This window comes from Haliaeetus albicilla, chromosome 14 (genome assembly GCF_947461875.1).
Source record: "Haliaeetus albicilla chromosome 14, bHalAlb1.1, whole genome shotgun sequence".
NCBI classification, from domain to species: Eukaryota; Metazoa; Chordata; class Aves; order Accipitriformes; family Accipitridae; genus Haliaeetus; species Haliaeetus albicilla.
In genome coordinates this window covers 1,390,913-1,415,657 of record NC_091496.1, presented here as the reverse complement: position 1 = coordinate 1,415,657, position 24,745 = coordinate 1,390,913, and the positions used below count along the sequence as shown (strand labels likewise).

At 45.1% G+C, this 24,745-nt stretch overlaps 1 protein-coding gene across 3 annotated transcripts in view; it reads right to left on the bottom strand.

Annotated features, from left to right (window-relative positions):
* Positions 1–24,745, bottom strand: part of AHCYL2 (adenosylhomocysteinase like 2) — a 107,566-nt gene that overhangs the window by 25,361 nt on the left and 57,460 nt on the right. Inside the window, exons 1-2 of one of the 3 annotated variants that reach the window (XM_069801478.1) lie at positions 18,203–18,225; positions 7,583–7,691 (exon numbers count right to left, since the gene is read on the bottom strand). In XM_069801478.1, coding sequence (XP_069657579.1) covers positions 7,583–7,691; positions 18,203–18,205 — 112 coding nt within the window. In that variant the 5' untranslated portion in view covers positions 18,206–18,225. Of the gene's footprint in view, positions 1–7,582; positions 7,692–11,646; positions 11,807–18,202; positions 18,226–24,745 lie in introns of those variants that run through there. The other 2 variants (XM_069801479.1, XM_069801477.1) reach the window with 2 other exon arrangements.

The window sequence follows — 24,745 nt, the reverse complement described above, 5'->3', positions numbered from 1 at the left end:
CACAACAGCCTCAGTGGAGTTAGCCAATGTTATACATTGCTAGCAAATGATGTGCATATGTGTGAGGGCATCACATACGATGATGAGCTCTCTTTCTCCAACAACATGGGAAAAGAATTGGTTAAATCTTTACCTAGGAAACATTGCATAGTCAAACTCAACAGCTGCGGGCTTTGGGTGATGTGTTGCTGCATGCATGAGCTAGCTTCTCTCCCAGGTGCAGTCTCCAGGAGGGAATGATCTACACCAAACAGCCAAGGGAGTTGTTCTACCCAACAGTCAGTAGGGATTCCCAACCTTCTGCCCCAATTCTGTGCCAAAGGATTAGGCAGGAGGAAGGGTGAGCATTTCTTACACAGTGTCATAGGATGAATGGCATGGTTGAACCCATGGTCTTATCACTACCCAGCAGTGCTCCCAAAGAGCTGCAGCTTTCCAGAGGCATCCAGACCTCAGGTGAAGATTGATACTGAGAGCCCCTTCAGATAACTTAGAGTAAAGGCAAACAACCCCTCTACCCAGCATTTCAGTGGCTCTCTTAGCAATTTCATGCCAGAAAACCCAAACCAAGGAGTTAAACCCTTCCCCCCAAGCATGGCCATGGGTTTGTCTTTCCTGCAGCACCCAGCAAGCTGATTACTTTCTCTTCTGGCTCATGTGAAGTGCTTGAATGATCCCAAGGAAAAAAAGCTTAGCGTTGCTGCCGTCGGTGTGCCAGGCTCCCCGAGACCCGCTCGGGTCTTAATCCGCTTACGGAGGAGAATTATGCATTGCTGAAATTTCTCTGCAAAGACGCCATCCTCAGCGGGGTGTGAAAGGCAAGTCCGACCCTGCAAATAACATGCTGACAGCAATATATTTCTGAATTTGTGTTCACAATCCCACAGCAGCTCTTGAAGGACCAGGAGCCTGGCTTATAACAAAAGAGCACCTTATATAATACCAAGCTCTTGTATATCAAGAACTCCAGAAGGAAGGATTAATTAGTTAAAGGAGGATTATTTCCTTGAAGACAGCTAATCTGTGCAGAGGTTTCTTTAAAATCATAGATCTTGGTTCTGGGGGCTGAAAGTAATTTTTTTAAACAAAAAACCCCGCCTAGATGGTAGACAGATTTTCATATGCAGGTGGTTCTTTACTGTTCCGTACATATAATATATAGCAGTGCATATAGCACTATGGGAATTAAACTAACATTGTTAGTGTAGTGTAATAGCATACTAATACATAATAGTAAATTTTACCCTTGCTTTCCTGTAAAATGAAAAACAAGTACAGAAAGGAAAAGATTCCTAGCACCTGTAATCTACAAATATCCAATTAACTGATGGGATAGGCAGTTTCCTAAATATGATCTCAAATCACCCAAAAGTTGATTAATGAAAGCTTCATAACTGGGGTTGGCATTCCATACAGCTGTGTACCATTTTGATATAAATTGTATTATTTCAAAGAGAATGACACGAAAATAGCAGCAGGTCTCAGGCACTGTTATCCAGTGGAAAAATGTCAGGGGGAAAAGAAGACACCTGCAGTCCATGTCCTGACCCAGCAAAGACCAGGTCAGAGCCTAAATTCAGCAAAGTTTAGCTTTGCTAATATTTTAGATGAGGATCCACTCACATTTGTAGTATTGGCATCACTAAGGGCAAAAAAGGGGCAACCTGCCCCTGTTACAGCCCAACTAAAAAGACCAACCCTGTTTCTTTTCTGTACAACCTTTTGAAAGTTATGAAACAGCAGGAGGATGAAGTCAATCGCCTTTAATTAAAGATATTACTGTTCTAATCTCATTTCAGCGCCCACAAAACATGTATGTGGTACGTAATACACAATGCTGAGTGCTTTAGTATTCAAAGCGCTGGGCTGATATAAACCACGTGATCCCCCAAAATCTTTGTCCAAGCAGATAACAATTATCTGAGTTTTGCAGAAAGGGAAAGAACAGTTACTGAAATTTAAGTGATTTGCCCAGTGCACCGCCAAAACAGCCCCTCGACTCCAAAGCTGAGCTGTCAGGTCAGTGCCTTTCCCTGGTTTGCAATAGCAGATGCTGTTAAACACCACGGCGCGTCCCTGGGCATATAAACCACTCCCAAATGGCAGAGGAAACAATTAATTTCCCTGGCGAGAAAAATTACTTGTTTTAAATGAAGTGGAACAACTACAGAAAACTGCTGGCTTATGGCAAATACAGATAAGAGACTTTTAGTTCCAATTTAAAGAATCAGATCAGAACGGATCATTAGTATTTTCATCCTTCATACTTTACAGCAACCAAGTGATAAAGTTTTCATGTTCAGCAGTGTTTCTCATGGTTTATCATAGAATCATAGAATGGTTTGGGTTGGAAGGGACCTTTAAAGGTCATCTAGTCCAACCCCCCTGCAATAAGCAGGGACATCTTCAACTAGATCAGGTTGCTCAGAGCCCCGTCCAACCTGACCTTGGATGTTTCCAGGGATGGGGCATCGACCACCTCTCTGGGCAACCTGGGCCAATGTTTCACCACCCTCATTTTTCCCATTATTGCTTCTAGAAAAGCCCAGTTAGTGACGCATTGCATCTTGGAACACGCTGCTCCACATCGTAACTTCACAGATGGTACATATTTTGGAGACCAGCTGACGATTTTGATCGAACTTTTCCAGTTTTGATGGGCAGGAAGAGCAAGAAACCACTGGCTGTTTACAGAGATGCTGTTTCCACACCCAGGCCTCTCTTGCATCACTAAAATGGCACCGGCACCTCCCCATCATTTTGGGCAGAGATGCTGGGATGACTGCCTTCCCACCAAGCACGTCTCAAGGAAGAGTTGCTTGGGTTTCTCTCACTTCTACACTCACGCCCACCACCTCCAAACCTTGGGACCTCCACGTACCTCTTGTGTGCCCAAAGAGCAACGAAGTTGGTGAAGGGTCTACAGGTCAAGTCTTATCACAAGTGGCTGAGGGAATTGGGGTTGTTTAGCCTGGAGAAAAGGAGGCTGAGGGGAGACCTTATCGCTCCCTACAGCTACCTGACAGGAGGTTGTAGCCAGGTGGGGGTCGGTCTCTTCTCCCAGGTAACAAGTGACAGGATGAGAGGAAACGGCCTCAAGTTGTGCCAGGGGAGGTTTAGATTGGATATTAGGAAAAATTTCTTCACTGAAAGGGTTATCAAGCATTGGAACAGGCTGCCCAGGGAAGTGGTGGAGTCACCATCCCTGGAGGTATTTAAAAGACATATAGCTTAGGAACATGGTTTAGTGGTGGACTTGGTAGTGTTAGGTTAACAGTTGGACTCAAAGATCTTAAGGGTCTTTTCCAACCTGAATGATTCTATGATTCTTCCCCTCCATTATCATCTCTCTGCTCCTCATGCTGCTTCTTTTCTAGCCTTTTCCCATCCCAGGAGGGCTTAATGGGTTGTTCAGACTGTGCTACTGCTCAGCCTTAAAAGGAGAATGACGAAGATCCATGCCAAGAGGTACTAATGGGATTTATCTACCCATCCTGCAACCGTCGTGGGAGCAGAAGTCTTCTGTCTTGACTGTCAGTCTAGCAGCTTTCATTAGGAGGGAAATATAATACTTTCACAATCTAATTAATTGCAATTGCTGATGCTTTAGCAGGAGATGCTAAGTGCAAGTGGCAGAGGAGAATTCCCCAAAGTTGCTCCAAATTCTTTCAGCTGTGAATTGGAAGCAAACACAATGACATTAGCCAGCCTAATCAGCCTATTAGTCTTCAAAAATGACAGGCATAAAATATACCCTGCTGATTAGATATCAGATGGAGTTGTAAAACCTGTACAAATATATTAATCACAGACCTGTATTAGAGAAGTCTAATCGTTAATGCCAGCTTAAAACATGCTACCCAAGATGATAATGTTACAAATATAATCCAGGTGTCTTACAAAGTGCAAATGGAGCCGGGGCTGATGTCCCTCTGGAGAGGACATGGCAGGCATGTTCCTCAATTTATCCTAAAAGCCCTTTGTGTGGGAACGCAGCCACTGCAGGAGTGATGGGTCATGCAGGTTGTCCCCAACCTTGGGGAGCTCCTCCAAGCCTCTGGAGGAGGCTCTGGAGATTCCTCCAAGCATACAAGGCAGCATGAAAGAAGCAGCAACCCAACAGGCAGGAAAGGAGATAAAGGACAGTCGCTCGTTCCACAGGAACCAGGGTGAAGCCATTGGACTGTGCGTGGCTTTCACTGTTTGTGTGCCCAGGATCCGATCACGGCCTCCAGCAGTTGCATCTTCTGGAGGTGAGCAACTGCCTCTGCCAGGAGCAGAGAGGACTGAACAGCCATGACCTCTCCATCAGTTACCTTTGCTCTTCTAACCCTAGGTTGCTGAAAAATGTGAAAAGCTTGTAGGTTCTCATCTAGCGTGTTTTTCATGTAGCACACAGGCAACCATCTCTGTTATGGACAATGCACTACTGCTACACAGCAACTTCATATAAATCTGCTCAGTCATCTGATCTGACTGTGGTTCTGAGATACGTTACAGCCACAAGGAATGGGAGATAGGCAGGACTGATAATACTACCTCAATCTAGTGAGCTGTCACAGTGTGGTCTGATCCCAGCTCATCTCTGATACCCTTAGAATCAGGGAAATGAGTAGAGAAACACAAAAGAGGCTTTCCATCCCTACATCAGGAAGACTTCTGGCCCACCACCTAGGCTCAAGTACAAGTTCTGTGCACAGTGTCTCTTTGCAGCAGTCAGCTAGGAGCCGGATCCTGAGTTTGTGGAGGCTTTCTACACTTAACAGAGCTAAAATGTCTCTGTTTAAACCCCTCAGGCTTCTGCTGGCTCCTCAACCTTCCACTACTAATGCAGTCCCCCTTTAGTGGTGGCATCTAGCTCTTTGCTTGTGCTGGCAGAGAGGATCACTCCATGCTTCACTGCTCGCTCACATGGTGCTCTGCACACCTTCCCCAGACAGCTCAAGAAAAAAACATGAAACCAGGTTCATCATACGCAGCAGGTTTTATCCTGTTTGCTCCCAACAGGTTATGGCATGTACCATGACAGGACAGGCACAAGAACAGGGACGTTCTCTAAAGCTTCAACAGTCAAGACCTACTACTAGGACTTCAGATGGGCATCAACTTCAGCTGTAGCTGTCAGCTACATCCACTCTGGGAAGTAAAACAGGGGACTGGTCTCCAGTACAGGCGCTGGCCGGCGCGGCAGAATTCGGCTCACATCCATCCATGCGCGCAACTGGACAGCATGGAGAGCCTTGTGTGAGCTCACGGGCTCTGTCCTGCTTCCTTCAACAGCAGACATGCAGCTGGAAGCTGCAGGTGGGATATGGCCCAAAACATCCTCATACAAGCAAATGTGGGTGGACTACCTTCAGATTTGATTTTTAGCCACAGGCTTTCAGTTTGCAGAATGGGACTAGTCCATGGCCAGCAAACTCTGCAGCCAAAACCCAACCATAGCTCACAGCACGTCATCCACTCCAAAATACAATTCTTTCTTGTTATACCCAAGGTATCTAGCTGAGAGGGTCAGGGTAGGATGCACCTTGGAGCTTCTCATGGTCTCTGATGCTCCAAACTAGCAGATATCTACACAGATTCTCCTCAAGTACACTGTGACCTGCCAAGTATCCAAAAAATACATCCATGTCATGGACAGGGACTAAGTGACAGACTGTGGTGGAGCTTTACCGTGAATACTCCTTATTCCCCATGGCTCTGGCATAAAGCCAGACCCCTGCAAGGTCTGCAGCCAGACCTTGGCCACCAAACTGAATACCCATCTGCGAGCTCTTGACCGTACTCCACCATGAGTTTTGGTACACATGACCAGAAGGGCCTGATCATTTGCCTTCACAGTCATGAGGAACAGAGGAATAATACCTCCTCCAGTTTCAAGCTGCCTACATCTCCATTCTTCGTAGCCTTGTGTTGGAAACTGATTTCTTCTGCATCTTCTTCAAGGGGCCAGGACCAGGAGGGGATCAGATGCATTAAGACTCCTTGAGGGATGGGCAATTGGATCCAAATTCCTTTCTGTGACAGTCTCAGCTAGGACAGCAGCTGTAACATTTCAGGTAGCAAGCAGTATTCCCTTCAAAGTGCCAAGGATCCTGGATGGACCTATCCTGAACAATTTGAGAGCATCCCTGGTGACCTCTCCCTATTCCTGGAAAGCCACTATCCTCATAACCAACTCCTGAAGTGACATAAGGTTTCCAGCACAGTAATGGTACTTAATGACATATTCAGAGACAAAGAAAAGAGGACACTGGAAGGTGAGGTATGATACCAGTCCCATGTGGGTGTTACTGGACTAGGGTAAATTTAGCTAAAGGTGCCACTTGGGGGCATAATGTTTTATCGAATGGGCCAGTGACATTCCTATGTGCTGGGAAGTGCGGTGGCACTGAACTTCCTCAGCACACAGCGACTTATTTGCTGAATAATACTAGAGACTGTTTGCGAAGTGCAGGACAGCTTTGCCTTCTTCACTCAAAGTCAAGGTAGGTTTTAGCAGTCGTTCTCTCAAGCCTGCACTCTTTCCTCTAAGGAAAAAATGCCAATTTCCACCAGGATACTTGTTTTCAGGACTTTCTTGTGCTGCCTTTTTTGCATCAGCTTGAAATGTTAATGTTTGATTGCTGTATGTTTGATTTCTAAATGTTGAATGTGTTTGATGAACATGACACTCAATGAAATTAATCTGTTTTTCACAGGAATCTATCTTTGACTGAGTTTTAAGAAACCTTCATGGACTGCTCCAGAAATTAAGTTTTAGTTGTTTACATTGAAAATTATGCATGTTGAAAGAAAACAAAACAACTCAAGCACCTACACAAGTCAAAACAAAACTTTGCTATGCCTTGTTCTCAAAGGAACAAACCTGCTGCTGGGAGGACCAGAGCCTGAAGGTTTCTGGACAGTGCTGCACAACCACCAAGTATTAGTCCAGACAAATCAAGTTTCCAAAACCAATCTTTGTAAATATACCTCGGACTTCAGAAGAGCCCTGAAACTTAAAACCAAACAAAAAAACCCCAATAAACTCAACCTCCCTCCCCAGTGAGTTCCCCTAAGTACAGCTAGCAAGACTGTATAGCAAGTCCACAACTTGCTAAAAGTTTCATTTCACAGATTCCAGCGGGAAAAACACAGAAGACATATGCATGGCCTTCAGAGGTCACCATTGCTCTTCCAAAGATTCCAATTCTATGTGCAGCGGGTCAGTCCAAACCTGCAGTGGGATCCACATGGATTTATTCAAGAATGGGAAGGGAAGATGACATGCAAGCACGAACACAACGGAAACACTGTTTTGTGGAGCCTGGAAGGAAAAGGAAGGGGAAGAGAGGAGGAAAGCCAGCAGCAACTGCACACAAGGACTATAAAGAGAGATTAGAAGTGCTAAGCACATCAGAGTAACAATTTTCTATCCAACTATACACAAAGATGAGAAAAAAAAGTAACAACCCTCTTTCCATGCCTTCCCTCCACCACTACCAACTACACAGCAGATCTCGGAGATCCTTGAGCAAAACGCGGGACAAACCCTGCAGTCTGCAGAGATGCTGTAACTGCAGCTGATGGCACACACCTGAGCTGTAGCTATCTGTTGAGGACTGCGAGATGGAGCGGGAAAGCGAACGGCGGCCAATCTTCGTCGGGCGCTTGTTGAATTCTTGCTTTTGGTCAGCAAACTGGATCTGTTAAAAGAAATGAATAGTTAAGTCAGATGTAATAACCCAACAGTCTGATACAGAAGATTAATCCCAAGAACGCACAGCCTTGAGCAGACACCGACACCATCTCAGTTATGGGCTGAATCGCAATTCCTGTTATTTAATTGGGAACAGGGTACGCTAAATTGCCTACTTGGTTTACCTTCAGACCCCCCACCAGATGCAGCATTGACACACTTGTCTTTCAAATACCTTGAAGCTCCTCTTTTAACCACAGAAATTAGAAAGCTTCTGTCCCCATTATGCACAAACTTATTTTTCCAAAATGCTAATGATAAGGGTTATTTGTCGCAAGAGAAGCCCCATTAGGGCCACCCAACATTTGTAGAGCTGATGCGGACACTGACCTATGTTGCAATGCTTATTGTGGTGACCAGTATGAGATGCTCCCTATTTGCTGTACAAAATACAAAAGGCAAAAATAAAAACATTTCACATAACCAATACCGCTTCCAGCTGCACTCAATATTAAGAAACATTTGAGATTAGATACATCACTCAAGGCTGTTGTAACTGTTGGGAGCATGGACGCCTGGAGAACATAAGTATTTAAGAGCACTGTATTTAAGAGTACACAACTTTATACAACAAATCAAGAAATGAAAGATAAGGCATGTAAATGAAGCAATGTGCAGACTGGCAAAATGTAATTATTCAAGTTGGAGAGAAAGAACGAACTATCATTTACCAGCAACGCCTACAACAATACCACAGCAATGGATGTAACACTAATATTTTGTGGCATTTTGCATCTACCCTCTTTTTTGATGGAGCTCATCTCATTGCAAAAAATTGTTGTGCATGACAAATAGCAACCTGCTCAACCCAAGATGAAGAATCAAGCCCATTTCCATTTCAATCACCAAGGAATGAAGATTTCAGACTCCCCAGGAACATCTGTGAAGCCCCAAGACCACCAGTGGGTTTGAGAGTGGCCGAGCACAACCCGGCTCAGTCCTGCCCGTGTTACGGCTGCAGTAACTGCCAAGTTGAGAGATAAATATTTATTTTAAGTCAGCAAAGCTGATCTGCTCCATAGCATGCAGAGGACAGAAAGGATAAGTAAAGAAGTGTCACTTTTATGTAGGCACTTTTAAGGGGAAAATGACATTCAACATTGGTATTTATAGAAGAACCTCTTCCTCCAAGCTTGTTTTACTCCTGCCCTTGGTTGAAAAGAGCAGCAAGCAGGCCAAATAATCAGTATTTCCTTACTATAAACTCCCCAAATCCAGGTTTTCACATAAACCAAACATCTGTTCTTACAGATGATTATTAGTGATTTTACAGTAGAAACGCAACCTTTCCGTGCCCCACGCACGTGCACCTCAGGTTGGACTTGTCTTAACGCTTCCCTGCTCACATCAGCACCAGCCTTCAGCTAGTCACCCCAAAGGGCTCCACAAGCATCACACACATTTCAACAGACATAAAACTTCTCAGAGCCCGCTTGCCTTGCCCAAGGGACACGGCGCATCTCAAAACCACACCAGCAGCTCAACATCCCTTTTAATTCTCTCTATATGTGGCTACTGGGCCATATTTAAGCATTCAGGAGAACAGGCTTATAGTTTTAGGAAGTATTTTAATTCCCAGTGCTCATCACTTTGTAAGCCAACCATTGTCACTCCCACTGTGTTCACGATTTGTGCTAAATCTCAGGGAAAGTGGAAGCACAACTTCCAATTGCAAATTTCCTTGGACTTTGCTACGAGCATAAACTGACTCAATCTGGCAATGGGGTTAAATATTTACATCTCCAAAATACTGAAAGCCATTAATTGACTCTATTAACTAACCCCTTGGGGTATTTTGAGAAGTTAGTTTTGTTTAAAGAAGTCATCTAACCAGAAAGAATTTGATCCCATTCTGGCAACTCAAATTCAAGCTCAGTGGTTTAAGTAGCAGCACTTGACATTGCACTTGAGATGGGCTGGTAATGCTACAGAGCTGGTGCTCTGCTTTTTGAGCCAGTAAGTGAAGAATAAAGGTGACGGGGGTCTCAGGTGGCTAATTCAGAGTCCTCTGTGAACCCAAGTCTGAGCTGGCCCAGGGACAGCCAGCGCAAGCTGCTGGGGAGGAAGGAAAGGACCTGGGAGAGGATTTGCAGCAGCACCTGGGAGCTCTTTTTTTCTGCTAATCTTAAACCAAACAACAGAATGACACCAGATCGGGAAACACACAGGGGAGAAAAAAAAAAAAAAACCACGTCAAACTCATATTACAGTCAAGAGTTGTGTTGTGGATTAACACCTCTGATCCCGGCAGGACGGGGTCTTTGCGCACACACATCAGTTTTTATATTCCTTTTCTAAGAAGCTGTTGGCCTGAAATAACCTTTTTTCTTTTTTTTTCTTTTTTTTTTTTCTAAACAAATCCCTCGACAGCTGAGCAGCTTCATCAAAGCATCAGGTTTTGTGTGAAATGATGCTCTTGGCAAAGCAAGATAGGCTAGAAGTCTAACAAAGGGTGAATAATTCGTATTACAATTAACATTTTCCTTTCCCACATCATCTCTTCAAGGACATTCAATGCAACTATTTCAAGTGCCACGGTAATATTAATAATTGCATTCAGAGCTCTCCAAGTACTTCCACATCCATGACTGATAGGCAAGTACATGCCGAAAAGAAAAATAAGTCATGAACCAAATTAGGCAGAACTAGAACTAGACTTTATAATAAACCCTGCCCTCAACCCCTTTAAGGGTTTAAACCCTTTAAACATTGCCACAAGCTGGGTTTAGCTTTAGCTGAGCAAGGCACTGACTACCAAGAGGTGGAAGGAAGCACCAGAAGAGGAGAACGTCGGGAAGGGACCGGGTCAAAGCTGAGGTCTGCTTTTAGCTAGCATTGACACGCCACCAACGTCTTTTGGCTTTATCCTTCCAGCAATAGAGACAGCAGGCAAGAAAGGATGCTGGTATTTGATTTATTTAAGACATCTGTTGTATCCACCTTCATTCAGTGCTAAATTTTTGTATTGCACGGACATGTGAAGGGTACAAAGTGTCAGCAGGAATATACTCTTAAGCCAGTTTCCACAACACATCTTTATTTTTGAGCTGACATCACAGCAACGCACACTCGATCCAGCCAGAACGAGAAAGCCAGACCTTGCTTACCCAGACCAAAACTCTGGCTTTAATCCCTACCGAATGGTACAAGGCAACTGACGGCATGACACACCATGTTCCAGCCCCGCTGGAAAGATGGGGACATTCAAGATGGGAATGAGAACAGTGATTTGGTTCCAGGTTGAACTTATTCAGCTCACACTGAAACGCCTCTGAAGGTAACAGCCAACTTTGCACAGGCTAAAGCTCAAAGGAGAGGCTGTGAAGCCTTTGAGAGCCGTAGCTGATTGGATTTAGGAGTCCAACCTGCTCTGCAGCTACACAAGCACTGCTGCTTTCAACCTCCAGCAGGAAAAAACCAATTCAGGCTGAAAAACCTCACCTCCAGAGGTACAAGGGGTTAATGACTTCTAAATGCAGGTGCATGCTCATTACATTTCAAATGAGCTAAGTCTCACTTCCACCTGGGATCTCCACCATGAAGAGCTCTCTACGCTACTTCACTGAGCAAAAAAAGTCTTGTCATCCGAGGTTTTCCTGGGCAATCTAGCTGCTCACAAACCCATCGACTCCTCCATCTCAGTGGTCTGAAAAACAACCCCAGAACAATGTGTTCGGCTCAACACTTTATCATTTCAAACCTCCTGCTCCTGAGAGAAAATGAAGATAAATCCTCCGGAGATTGGGATTTTCTCTAAGCAAGGGGATCCAGTCAGCTCCAGAAATAAGTGATTGGGGGAACAGCACAGAAAGGAGAAAAAAAAAAAAGGGGGGTGGGTAGAGAGAAACAAATGTACTTCTAAATAGAAAAAATGTTATTACGGTACTAAAGGCTGCCCTCACCTGGGCTTTAATCCCTGAATCTCCGTTCACGTTGTACTTCTTCTTGTTCGGCATGACGGCATCACTGACAGCCCCTCTGCACCGTCTCCCGCCGGGGCAGGGGCTGCCCCCCCATTTATACCTCCCAGCCCCGCCGATCCCGATCCTGCCCGCTCTGGTTTCAGCTGCGGGGTGGAGGGAGAGGGAGGGAGGGCGGGAGGGAAGGGGAACCGCTCGGATTTTCAGACTCCCTTTTTTTTGGCAGGAAAGGACCCCAAGACTTAATGAGGCGTCCCGCCAAACAAGCCCTACTTCTGTTTTATGTTGAATTACAGCATTTGCCTGACCTCTAGACAGTTAGCGGCAGTTTTTAACGTGGCCTGGCTTGTGTGTGCATAACAATAGCTTATTTATATAACCAGGACATTTCCCTGCTCGCTATAATTAACTTGCTAATTAGGCTCTTTTTAACTTGGGTTCTCCCCCCCACTTTCTTTTTCCCCAATGTCAGATGATTACGTTAACAGAGCCTCATTAGAAGAAAATTAACTAATGAGCAACTAAAACAATGAAGGCATTTGTTAGATGGTAAAGTGGTTTTTAATTATGCCGGTCCCCGCTCCGTCCCCTGTGGTGGCAAGTGCAGAGAGTCCATCCTTGGAAGGGTCCAGACTCCGACACCCACCCCACTGTTCCCGCATCGTACCATGCCTCTTAGAGTCACAGAACGGTTTGGGTTGGAAGGGACCTTTAAAGGTCATCTAGTCCAACCCCCCTGCCATAAGCAGGGACAAATTCCACAAGATCAGGTTGCTCAGAGCCCCGTCCAACCTGACCTTGAATGTTTCCAGGGATGGAGCATCGACCACCTCTCTGGGCAACCTGTGCCAGTGTTTCACCACCCTCATCATACAAAATTTCCTCCTTATATCTAGTCTCTTCCCACCTTGCAGGTACCTACTGCAGCAGGAAAAAGGCTGCAGATAACCCCAGAGGGATGTTTGTGCAGCAGTAGGGTTTGGGAAGTGTGATGCTTTGCTACCAGTGACCGAGCAGACCTGATGCAAGGCAATTTTTTAAATTTTTATTTAGTGGTTGGAGCTGTTATCCAAAGAGTATTGTCCCTGACAATGAACCCAAGACATTTCTCATAGAGAACCTCAACATTTACTTCCAAAGAAGAGGAAGTTGGGAAGCGATGAGGCATCGCCAATTGACCTCAACACCAATTCTAACTAAATATGAAAAAAAGCTCTCCCCAGCTCCATGTATTATTATATACACCTGCTTTTGAAATAATTTAGCACTGATCTGATACAATATTCCTCTGATCTGATATAATATTGCTTCTCAATATTTGTCACTGTTGTCCAGTGGATGGTACAGCATGATGGGGAAAATGCTGCCAAGGAAACATTGCTTGCAAGTGTTCCTCCAAAGCGCTTCTCCAGACAAGGAAGTGCCATGGTGGCATTTTACATCTCCACAGCAGATTTCAAGGAATCCACTAAAAGAGTAAAAATTCCTGGGCTATATGGAAGCAACATCTGCTTTGTGAAGGGAAAAACCCAGAATTCCCAACTTTAATGTATCTGTAGAATAATGGAAAATGGAAATACGGAATATTTCCAATATGGAAATATGTCAGGAAATATGAGACTGGGATTAGCACCACTTGCCTCAACTGATACTACAGCCAAAGTTGTGTTTTCAAGGTAAGTTTTTAATTTTTAACATTATTGATGACCCTTTTCATGCAAATTCCTAAGGGAGGTGCACAAACTACTTTTCCACTAGGTTATCACATCAAGATACTTAGATACTTAAATCAAATAGCTTTTCGGGGGGGGACACACGACCTTTTTTTCATTGGAGACTGAGTCTGAGACACTAACATTAAGAACCTCTATTCTATAAAAATTCTAACAATAAAGTTCTTTCCTGCTACTCCAGTCCACAGCTCAGGTATCTTCTGCAACTTGGATGTCAGTTGTAATCTAGCTCAATCTTCAAATAAAACTAGGGAGAACTATGTTCAGTCCTAGTAAAATCCAAGTTATCACTATAATTTAATAAACCATGCATGATTAAAATCTGCTTTTTCATCATGGTTGGAGCCCAACCTTACTGCAGCCTCCCTCTGTATTAGTCTAGCCATGCCGCACGCTTGTAACATTTTCTACTCTTTTTAAAAATTGCTAAATGAAACCTTAAAATATTGTAACAGCTATAAAATCCCCAACCACTTGTGCAATGTGCAAGAGGAACCATCCTTGTAAATTCTTTGAACTTTTAAATTTTGCAAGCGCAGCGTTTTTGTAGTGCTAGCGTCTTAAATTTATTCTTAGCCATGAAGACTTATTTTTTTAAAGGAACAAAGGGAGAAAACAACAGGGTTTTGTGTGATTAAGTCGCACAAGCTCTCTGGCATTGCTAACAGCTTGCAAATCCACCTGCAAAAAACTTGGGAAACAAAGAGCAAGTTAGGGAGCTAATTAAAATCCATCTATTCGCGTATGAAACAGCAGGTCAAGTTTGTGGTCTTCAAGAGCTGCACTACTTGGTTATTCATGTGACAAACTGGAAAGCCTTTTCCCAGTGGAAAAACTTCTCATCCATCTTTGATGCCAAGTGATAAATGCAAGAGAAATAATTTTGCAGCTGTGGCTAGAACGGAGGGGACCGACATGACTATTCTGATGTTCCACCAGAGCCTGGGGCTTGCAGCTCCCAGACCAAACCTCCTCCTCCTGCCCTCTCATCGCTATTCATGAAGGAAAAGCTGGTTTCCTCCAGCACTCGACCTGCCAAGCCAGATACTTCATCTGCTCCACTTTCCCCTGTGAAACCAGAGACGTGTATGGAGACACCAGGTGCTGGCAGCTGAAAGGCAACTGAGAAGAGACCTGCTCCCCTTCCACAGTATCAGTGATGCCTTCCCCTTGCTGTGCTTGCCATGATGTGCAACCCTCAGCTTCAACAATTCAGGCAGCTTCTGTTCTCCTAATCCACCTCCTGAGCTCAGATCATATCGCTTCAAGAAAGGGACTGTCCAAACCCATTTATTCCATAGTTTCACATGCCTTAAATTAATATGTAATCCTGACAATGCTGCTCACTGAGCCAAAACTTTAACCAGAGCTCCAAGTGTTTAAGATTCCAGTTCTCCAGACAAAAGGTCACACGGAGACCGACTCCAGGATTAACACACACATTTAACCCTTTGGCATCTTCCTTCTGAAAAAACAGCTTGAGAATGTGCAGGTTAAGGCTGATTTTACCTACAGGACTTAGGAGAGAAAGGATGGGAATGAAGAGTCACCCACCTGGGCCAGAGTGGTTTCCAAGCATGTTAGAAATTCAAGCCATTGGTTCTTCAAGACCTCACACCAGTGGTGGATCCACCATGCTCTGCAAACTCTCAGCCCTGTGTATTTCTAACTCACGTTCACCATTGGGCTGAGGTTGTGTACAGTGCAAACATCAGACCACAGCCCCATACACCTCAGTTGATTATATTTCACTAGGACTGAGACCGATTTCGGTCCTCAGACCTCCAGGACAATTGCTAATGAGGACTGAATCATGGTCCACGTCTATTGAGCCATTGCTCTCACTCCAGTGGCTGAGACCCACTCTTAGGTTACCTCTTTTTTAAAAAATAATCCTCCATGGCCCACAGAAGTAAAGCTGCAGGTGGAAAACCTGGAAATAAAACTAAAAGAAGCTCTTCCAACATCTTAGTGCTTATTGACACAGAGCACAATGCCACGGTAGGAAACACCAGCACCTACATCCAATGCACACCAAGAATGAGAGCGGCCACCCCTGCTGCTGTAACTGCTGGGAGCAGGAAGGAGAAATCTTTAAAAAAAGAAAATAACAAACACCTAAACCAGGCAGGTCCAGTGGGGACAATGGGAAGGATAAGGAAGAGAGAAACCTTCTCCCCCAGCTGTAGAACAGATCCCTTGGTCCACCCCTGGCTCTACTGGTCACAGTCCCATGACAAGGCAGGCAAAAGAGGAAACGGTTATTTCCATATCGCTTCAACTTGCAATGAAGGGGTAACTTGTGGTTTATAATTTAAAAAAATGTAGGATCTCAGAAGTCAGAGATGGAAAACACCTACTGAGTCATCACGAGCCAGTGCATCATCTCTAGCAGTAAGTGCTTTTATACTCGGCCAGCATCCCACATGGTCTTACAGCTCCTTCATACACGTGATGCTACAACACAATCCAGGAGCACAACTTTTCCCTAGAAAAACCGTCAACCATTACAGCGAAAGCCTCTCCTGCTAATTCTCTAAAGATTACTATGAAAGACTTTGCAATTAGAGATTACCTAAACCATCACTCAATTATACAACCTGAAATCGCTGAAACCTTCACAAATATGACACAAAGTCAAAACAGCATTTCTGCCTCATGCACTCACTGGCTGCAGAATTTCAGAAAACTTTGAAAATTCAGAGTTTCCCCTTCTTTTGATCCCATCCTCGTAGGGATGAGAAATTTATGTCCCATAACTGCACACAGGAGTTTTTCCCTGACTACTGGGTGTACAAAGGTGTTCAGTGTCAGTATTAAATCCAGGTTGTGGATTATTTGAAAAATTGAGGGTTTTACCCAATAAAGGAAACACTGTGATCCCTGATTTGGCTCACAGCAGATTAAATGACTTCAGCTTGTGTTGTCGCTCAGGTCTGCAAAACCTCAAATCTCTCTCACAGTTCAGACACTGTTCTGCAAAACCAGAATCAACCTGCTGCAGATCTCCTCCCAGCCAGAGTTACAGACTATGGGAGAACTTGTATTTTAACCTGCTCTTCTGAGAAGCAATGCAGAAGGGATTATTGTTATTCACCAATACTACATTTTTTCAATATTTGGTTATTTGTTTAATAATAAGAGGTATACTGTAGTAAATGTAGGACCTTGGTAAGAACGTTAAGACATAAAAGACTGTTTGAAATAATAACCTTAAAGATAATGAGCGTTTTAAAGCTTAGGCTAATTATTTCTTGAAATGTGGCTGTTCACTCCCACGCTGTCCTGAGAAACAACATAAAATGCAAATCAGTCAAGTTAAAATCCTGATTAAAAACATTGCTAGAGGACATAACCCTAAGCCCTTTGTAGATGGAGTTTGATGCCACCGCAGCTATAAACCATCTATAAAATCATACATCCACACTGCAAAAGGAAACTGCACGGCCATTAGAAAAAAAGGTCTATTTAAATAAAGTTTCTGTCATGTGGTCCTGATCCCAGCGGCACCAAATTCATAAAGGAGAAAATTGCAGAGGGGGATAGATCCGTAGGGAGAGGTTTGTTGCTTGTTTTTAAGCAGAACTCCACACTTTTGCAATTAGTACACAAAAATCCACATTTGAAACAATAAACAAAGTTGTGTGTTATGCAAAGTTTATCACTGCTAACCCTTAAATGCAAAATTTCCTCACTGTTGATATAAATATGACATGACTTGGGTGAAAGCTGAAAGAATTGCAGTCTATAAAAAATGAGTAAGAAGCAGAACAATAAACTGTAATTTTACAAAAATAAAATCCATAATACTTAAGAAAGCGATAGCAGGAGTACATAAAGTTGATATTAAAGGGGGATAATGAAGTTTGAATCAAATCACCATGCACAGCCTCTATTTGTAGATAAAGATCAAAGCAGCAAGAATACCCTTACAGGAATACAAGAATACCAACTTTTTATTATAGTGATCTAAGTATTTTTAGAAGAACCACCAAGAGGGACGACTTCAAAAATAGAAATGGAAGATATGAGCAGAAACCTAGGAAGCTATAACAAATATTGATACAGAATTTCAGTGCTTCTGAAGTATCATGAACTTTTTTGGACGACAAGACACTGCACAGACCCTCAGGGGACAGGCAAAGCCAACCTCCAGACACGCAACCTTCTGTCTTCCAAGCACTGCCTGCTTTTTGGAGCCATGTCATTATATTTTCAGCTGCTTTGGGAATTCTTTCCACCAGAGAAGCAAAGCAGAGAAAAGTGTATTTTAATATTTGCTGGTATCTATTCTAACCTCTTTAACCACCCAAACAAAGCTGAGCAGCACATGATGCCCTGAAGGGTGTCTTAAGTTTTAGAGGTTTTATTCCAACAACAGAATCTAAATTGATGATAAAAATTATAGTAGTCGAAAAAACAGTATCTGCTGTGCTGATCCTGATGAAATTCAAAGTCTTCTGGAACACATTGCAGTTTCTCCCACTCCTCCTTCCTGCTGGTCCCAAATTGCTAAAAAAATTAGTTCTTAATATAACACATCTGCAAGATGGGGCGGCCCACAGGGGACCATTCCCTCCATCACTCGACCGTTTTCAATTAGGCAGCTCACACCGAAGAATGATGCTGCACTGGCAGGGGAGGATGTCTGACAGTTCTTGTTAATATCGGACTTTAACGACCCTCATTCCAGCTAAACGCCATCATATACTGACACCGAGCAGCGAGATCTGAAGCTCCCTCCAAAAATTACGCAGCAATCAGCTGGCTAGGCGGTGATTAAAAGAAGAAGCTAAATAACTCACCATCCACTCGGGCACGTGGAAAGCAGAGGCACTGGCATTGCTGTCCCTCTTCTCCATAGGTGAAACCCTCCACGCTCACATTTGTTTGGCAGAGGCGATGCAGAGGGATGCAGCGGGATGCAACAGCCCAGGAGCCAAGCCCCCCACTGTTCAGCTGCTCGCCGGGGTCTTCGGTGGACAGATCTCCCAGCTGAGGTCTTCGTTGTGAACCAGCCTCATTAGCCAAGCGTTCAGGGGTGAGACAGGCAGCTCAGTTCCTCATTTCTGTTCAAAATCCCACACTGGGTGAAGCACTCAGATCCAGCCCATTTTTGCAGCCGTGATTTCATGCCGACCCCAGCTCTGCTCGACGTTTGAGCTGAGAGCAAACGAGAGCAACCTCGACGTGGCACGGAGGAGATGTCCATCCATCACCTGCCTGTGCTCCTAGCCCTGCGTCACCAAGATGCCGAGACCCCGATTGACACAACAGCAAGGTCAAAGAGGCACACCTGTATTTAGAGCTATAGGTCTCCTCCAGTGAGGACTATACTTGGCACCATCAAAAGTTCATGCAACTTCAAACAAAACAACATACGGTCACCTCTAACGCTGAACAGCTTTCAGCTTCAAACTCAATATAGTTAGAAATGAACTTCATAATCTCGTGGCCGTGCACAGAACCAGATAAATATTTTTAAATGATTTGCATTTAGCCCAATCTGAGGGAAAAGCAGGTATGGAGCAGGCTGGTGGGGCTGCAGCTCCCTCTGCTGAGCATGCTCAGCCCTTGCTCTGCAGAAGAGGAGGACAGAAATGAGGATTTTGCAGACAGAGCGATTGCAAAGGGATCTCCTGCTCCTGCAAAGGCATGTTTCCACGGCCGGCAACTCCACAACGGTCCAGACCAGGATACAAGCAAAATTTTGCCACTTTGCACTGCTGAAGACTTGAGCTGAGGTTTCAACTTAACTGAAACCTCTCTGCTTCACTCAAAATAACAAAGGATTCCACCCTCAGGAATTAATGAGCCATCAGTGACCGTTCTCTGAGCTCACTTTGGTACTTTATCAGTACATTTCCACCCGCAAAGCGAACAGGGAGAAGTGAAGGTGGGGCTGACAGCATCTCGGTGGAGATGCTCACAGAAATCCCCCTTCTCTGCCAGGAAGGTCTGGCAGCTCATCAGCCTGCACAAACATTTCCTTGTTTTACTTTTCTTCACACAAAGCATTTTATTTAGGGCAACAGTTGACAAAAAACTCCCTTCATCAACTTCCTCTTCTTCTGGTAGCCGGGCAAGGTACTTGGCTTGTGAGCCGCAAGCTTGCGAGCCACCAGCCTGCACACCACCGATTAGACACGTCCTGTTGGGCTGCTGGCACACCTAGATGGACAGAAGTTCCCAGGTTCCCTTCCTTACTTTGCTCTCTCATCAGCTGAACAATTTAAATGCTGGAAATTTTGGAGTTTGCTGTTTCTGGCTAAGACAGGGTGCCAGGAGGCTATAGGTGAAAGCAAGTTGAAGAGGTGTAACTCAAATCTTCTGGGCAAACACCACGCATAACCCAAGTTGAGTAGATATATTTTGTCTGCGTCACCACCTAAGTCGATTAGCAGAAACCAGGAAAAAATTGTTATTTTTTGGGGTGATATTTTCACACTGTTGGCAAGCTCACCCTTCCAGATTGAAAGAAGCTTCTGTTCAGCGCTGCCTTCAGGCCATTATATTCCCATCTCCAAGCAACATTAAGCTTAACGTGAGCCAGAAAAAAGACCTCTTTATCTAGGCAGTCCCTTGAGCAGCAATTCAGCCAGCTGTGGAGGCTGGTAACGTCCCCTCCTGCAGCAGGAGAGATGGCAGTGCACAGCGGTCCCTCATCAGGCAGACATCTCAGATGTTCCCACCAGACCCAACACACCACCGGGCACCAGATGTATGGGTTTTGCACAGCATGTATATTCCCCTAAAGCCATCAAAGTGCTTCCCAGGGTATTAGCTGTCCCTGCCACTAGGCATCCCTGCCCCAGCACAAAACATCCCCCAGGCTGCTCTACTACCTTTGTGGCTTCAAAGCAAACCCCGTACCAGCATCCATGTAATAATTATGCTTTCCCTAACTTGTTTTTAAGGTTCACCATTGGATGCCGTCCACCTACTCTTACAGTGGAGGTCATTCCTTAAAACAGCTGCTGCCACCACCAGCCCCAGTGATCTTCAGAGCCTGCTTTGCAACACACAGTCATGGGCAGCCTTATCTCAGATGCTCCCTGCAGCGACAGGACAAGGGGTAATGGTTTTAAATTAAAAGAGGGTAGATTCAGACTAGGTATAAGGAAGAAATTTTTTTACAATGAGGGTGGTGAGACACTGGCACAGGTTGCCCAGAGAGGTGGTCGATGCCCCATCCCTGGAAACATCCAAGGTCAGGTTGGACGGGGCTCTGAGCAACCTGATCTAGTTGAAGATGTCCCTGCTCATTGCAGGGGGGGTTGGACTAGATGACCTTTAAAGGTCCCTTCCAACCCAAACTGTTCTGTGATTCTATAATAAACAGGGGCTCATATTGCTGTAAAATTAACCTCAAAACCATCTCATATATTGCTGGTGTCGTGAGTGAGCCCGCTTCAGTTTTGCTTTTAAATACAGGGGCTTGGGGTCATTTGAAAGACAGAACTAACCATCTATGTACAGAATTTGGCTTAAAAAGGACAGGCAACACAAAACCCTGCCAAAAACACTGCACTGGCACAGTAGGCTGCAAAAAACCCATGCAGCCTGGCTGCTGTAGACCCAAGGGACAAATAGTTTAGCCTATTTGAGCCACGTTTTTCCAAACTAACGTAAGAACCGATCAGCATTCGCAGTTTTAGGGTTCCCAGGTGAAAAACACAGCAGAAGCTCAGTCTTGTTGACTAGTCACGTAGGGCGTAAGCCCTGACATCTACTGACTTACTGACGCTACAGACCATGGTCATGTTCCCAGTTATTGCTCAAACACATCTTCTAGCCTTCAAAATACTTAAGAAATACTGATAATTAAGCCCCCCTTTCAACAAATTAGCAACAGCACTGATTGGTAAAGGAATTGTAGAGGCAGCTAATATTGAGAAGTTGTTGCATACGCCGACAAGTCTGGCATAGACGTTAGGTAAGTGGACAGCAAGGTGGATTGAAAGCTGGTTGAACTGGCCCAGAAGATCATGACTGGTGGCACAAAGCCTGGCTGGAGGCCAGTCACCAGCAGCGTGCCCTGGGGTCTCTACTGGGACCAGGACTGCTGCACATCTTCATTGATGAGCTAGGTGATGGAGCAGAGCACACCCTCACCAAGTCAGCAGGTGACAAGTGAAGGAGAAGCTGATCCACCTGGACAGCCTGGAAAACAGGTAGAGAGGACCCTTGTGAAGTTCAAGCAAGGGAAATGCCAACTCCTGCCTCTGGGAAGGAATAACCCCATGTGGTGGGTTGACCCTGGCTGGACGCCAGGTGCCCACCAAAGCCGCTCTGTCACTCCCCTCCTCAACCAGACAGGGGAGAGAAAATATAACGAAAGGCTTGTGGGTCAAGATAAGGACAGGGAGAGATTACTGACCAATTACTGCCACGGGCAAACCAGACTTGACTTGGGGAAAATTAATTTAATTTGTTACCAATCAAACCAGAGTAGGGTAATGAGAAATAAAACCAAATCTTAAAAACACCTTCCCCCCACCCCTCCCTCCTTTCCGGCTCAACTTCACTCCCAAATTCTCTCCACCTCCTCCTCCCCAGCGGCACAGGGGATGGGGAATGGGGGTTGGGGTCAGTCCATCACACGTTGTCTCTGCCGCTCCTTCCTCCTCAGGGGCAGGACTCCTCACTCTTCCCCTGCTCCAGTGTGGGGTCCCTACCACAGGAGACAGTCCTCCATGAACTTCTCCAGCATGGGTCCTTCCCACAGGCTGCAGTTCTTCACAAACTGCTCCAGCGTGGGTCCCTTCCCCGGGCTGCAGTCCTTCAGGCACAGACTGCTGTTCTTCACAAACTGCTCCAGCGTGGGTCCCTTCCCTGGGCTGCAGTCCTTCAGGCACAGACTGCTCCAGCGTGTGTCCCTCGGGGGGTCACAAGTCCTGCCAGCAAACCTGCTCCAGTGTGGGCTCCTCTCTCCACGGGGCCACAGGTCCTGCCAGGAGCCTGCTCCAGCATGGGCTTCCCACAGGGTCACAGCCTCCTTCGGGCATCCCCCTGCTCCAGTGTGGGGTCCTCCCCCGGCTGCAGGTGGAGATCTGCTCCCCCGTGGACCTCCCTGGGCTGCAGAGAGACAGCCTGCCTCACCGTGGTCTTCCCCACGGGCTGCAGGGGAATCTCTGCTCCAGCGCCTGGAGCATCTCCTCCCCTCCTTCTGCACTGACCTGGGGGTCTGCAGGGTTGTTTCTCTTACATGTTCTCACTCCTCTCTCCGGCTGCTGTTTCTGTCTGTCCCAACTTTTTTTCCCTTCCTAAAAATGTTATCACAGAGGCGTTACCACTGTCGCTGATTGGCTCGGCCTTGGCCGGCGGCGGGTCTGTCTTAGAGCCAGCTGGATTTGGCTCTCTCGAACACAGGGGAAGCTTCCAGCAGCTTCTTACAGAAGCCACCCCTGTAACCCCCCCCACTACCAAAACCTTGCCACACAAAGCCAATACACACAGGCTGCCTAGAGAGGTTGTGGAGGCTCCATCCTTGGAGATATCCAACACCTGACTGGATGTGGTCCTGACCAACCTACTCTAGGTGGCCCTGCTTGAGCATGGTGGGCTGGACTTGATAATCCCCTGAGATCCCTTCCAACCTCAACCATTCTGTGAAGCTTGATCCAACTCTGCTTACTAACAAATGTTCAGATATATTAAACACCCAGTTGTTGCATTTTTCATTGAAAATGCATGCAGTGCAAACCTTTAAAGTTTTGGACAATATTTTGGATCAGGAATGTCAACAACACATTCGTCTGCAAAGAACAAATGTTGTGTTTTATTGCTTCTCATGCTGGGCCATACGACCTTATTTTAGCAAAAGAAACCTAGAAAATGTGGGTAACGTATCCTTGCCTGCCACTATTTAAGATCTTTTTAAGTTTTAGATGAAATGAAGCTTTAGCTCAGAATGAGTAAGTAAGGATTTGTTTGCTCCTTCTCTAACATGATCCCTTCATGCGAGAGGTGAAGTAACAGTGAAAACACACTGAAACAAAATCTGTCTGATGCTACCCAACATTTAGCTGCCTGTGGATAGTGGTTTCTAACATCTGTGACTCAAATCAATGTTTATTATAAAAAAACAAAAAGATACCAGCACTGAGATGCTCAGAAAGCTGCACTGTGCTAAGCACCCAGCTCCAGGAAAAGTGCTAACAATTACAAAAAGCTTTTAAAAACCTATTTTAGCAGGGAGATGAAATGGTCACCAGGCCAAATGAAGCAAGGATGCTCTTTTGCTTACTAATACGTTTCGTAGCAGAGAAAAGAATCAGTTCAAACCTCAGTGAATATACAGCTTTCAGTTACTGAAAACAAAACAGGACTAAAGCCCTGACCGGTGAACAAGAATTAGCAATTACTGCTCGCATATGCAGAAATACATGGCTTGCTATTTCTGCTGAAAAGTTGGGTACAATTTAATGACTTGCTTGAGAGTTGTTGCAGCAGAAGCATGAAACAAGCCAGCCCTCAAAATCGTGCTGGGCTGTTAGAAGAACAAGATAACGAGAAATTAATGCAAGATGATAGGCTGCAAAAGCCCTGCGCAGACACGAGGGGGAGCGAGAGCCTGCAGAAAAAACCCCCAAAGTTTAAGCCTTGACCTTTGAAGAAAAATGGTAGAAAACTGAGTGGCTTTAAGGACCATCCAGCTTTATGTTCAGGCATTTGTAGAAACTTCTTCCAAACTGCAAGCGTGATCAGCTACTCGGGAAATCAGTGCAAATCGGCAAGAGATTAATAGCCTTTGCCTATGTAAAAGGTGAGATAAGAAAGAGTCCCTGTGCAGCATCCTGGTGTTCCTGAGCTGACACTAACACAAACCTGCACGTCCCCATCAATGGCTTTAGGCACAGCTCATCTGGGACATGCCTACAGGGAGGGCATGTCCCCTTCTCTTGCTATTCCAGCAAGGTATTTGCTGTCAGGTAGACTTAAACCCCATTAACTTCTTGTTCTGAGATTGTTCTCAAATTCTCTTAAATCCCAATCGCACCCTTTGCCTCATCGTAGCATAACCCAAACAACCAGGAGACACCAGTGCAGCAGCACCCAGCGAACATTAGGCTGCTTCTGCTCTCCCATTTCTCGTTTTCAAAGACATGTTTTCCCAAGTGAGTTATGAATTCTCCCATTTTAAAACTTTCTGCCAAGTCGACATCAGAATAGTCTTTAAAGGAGTTATGTAATTTCTGCAGAAATTTTTCAGTTTTATAGAGTATCAGTTTACCACAAATATTACTGCAGCCTAGACTGTTAAGACCATGGACTGAGCAGTTTGCAACCACTTTGAGAGGCATCAAGCTCTTCAAAGACACAAGCAGCAGTTTCTTGAACATTTG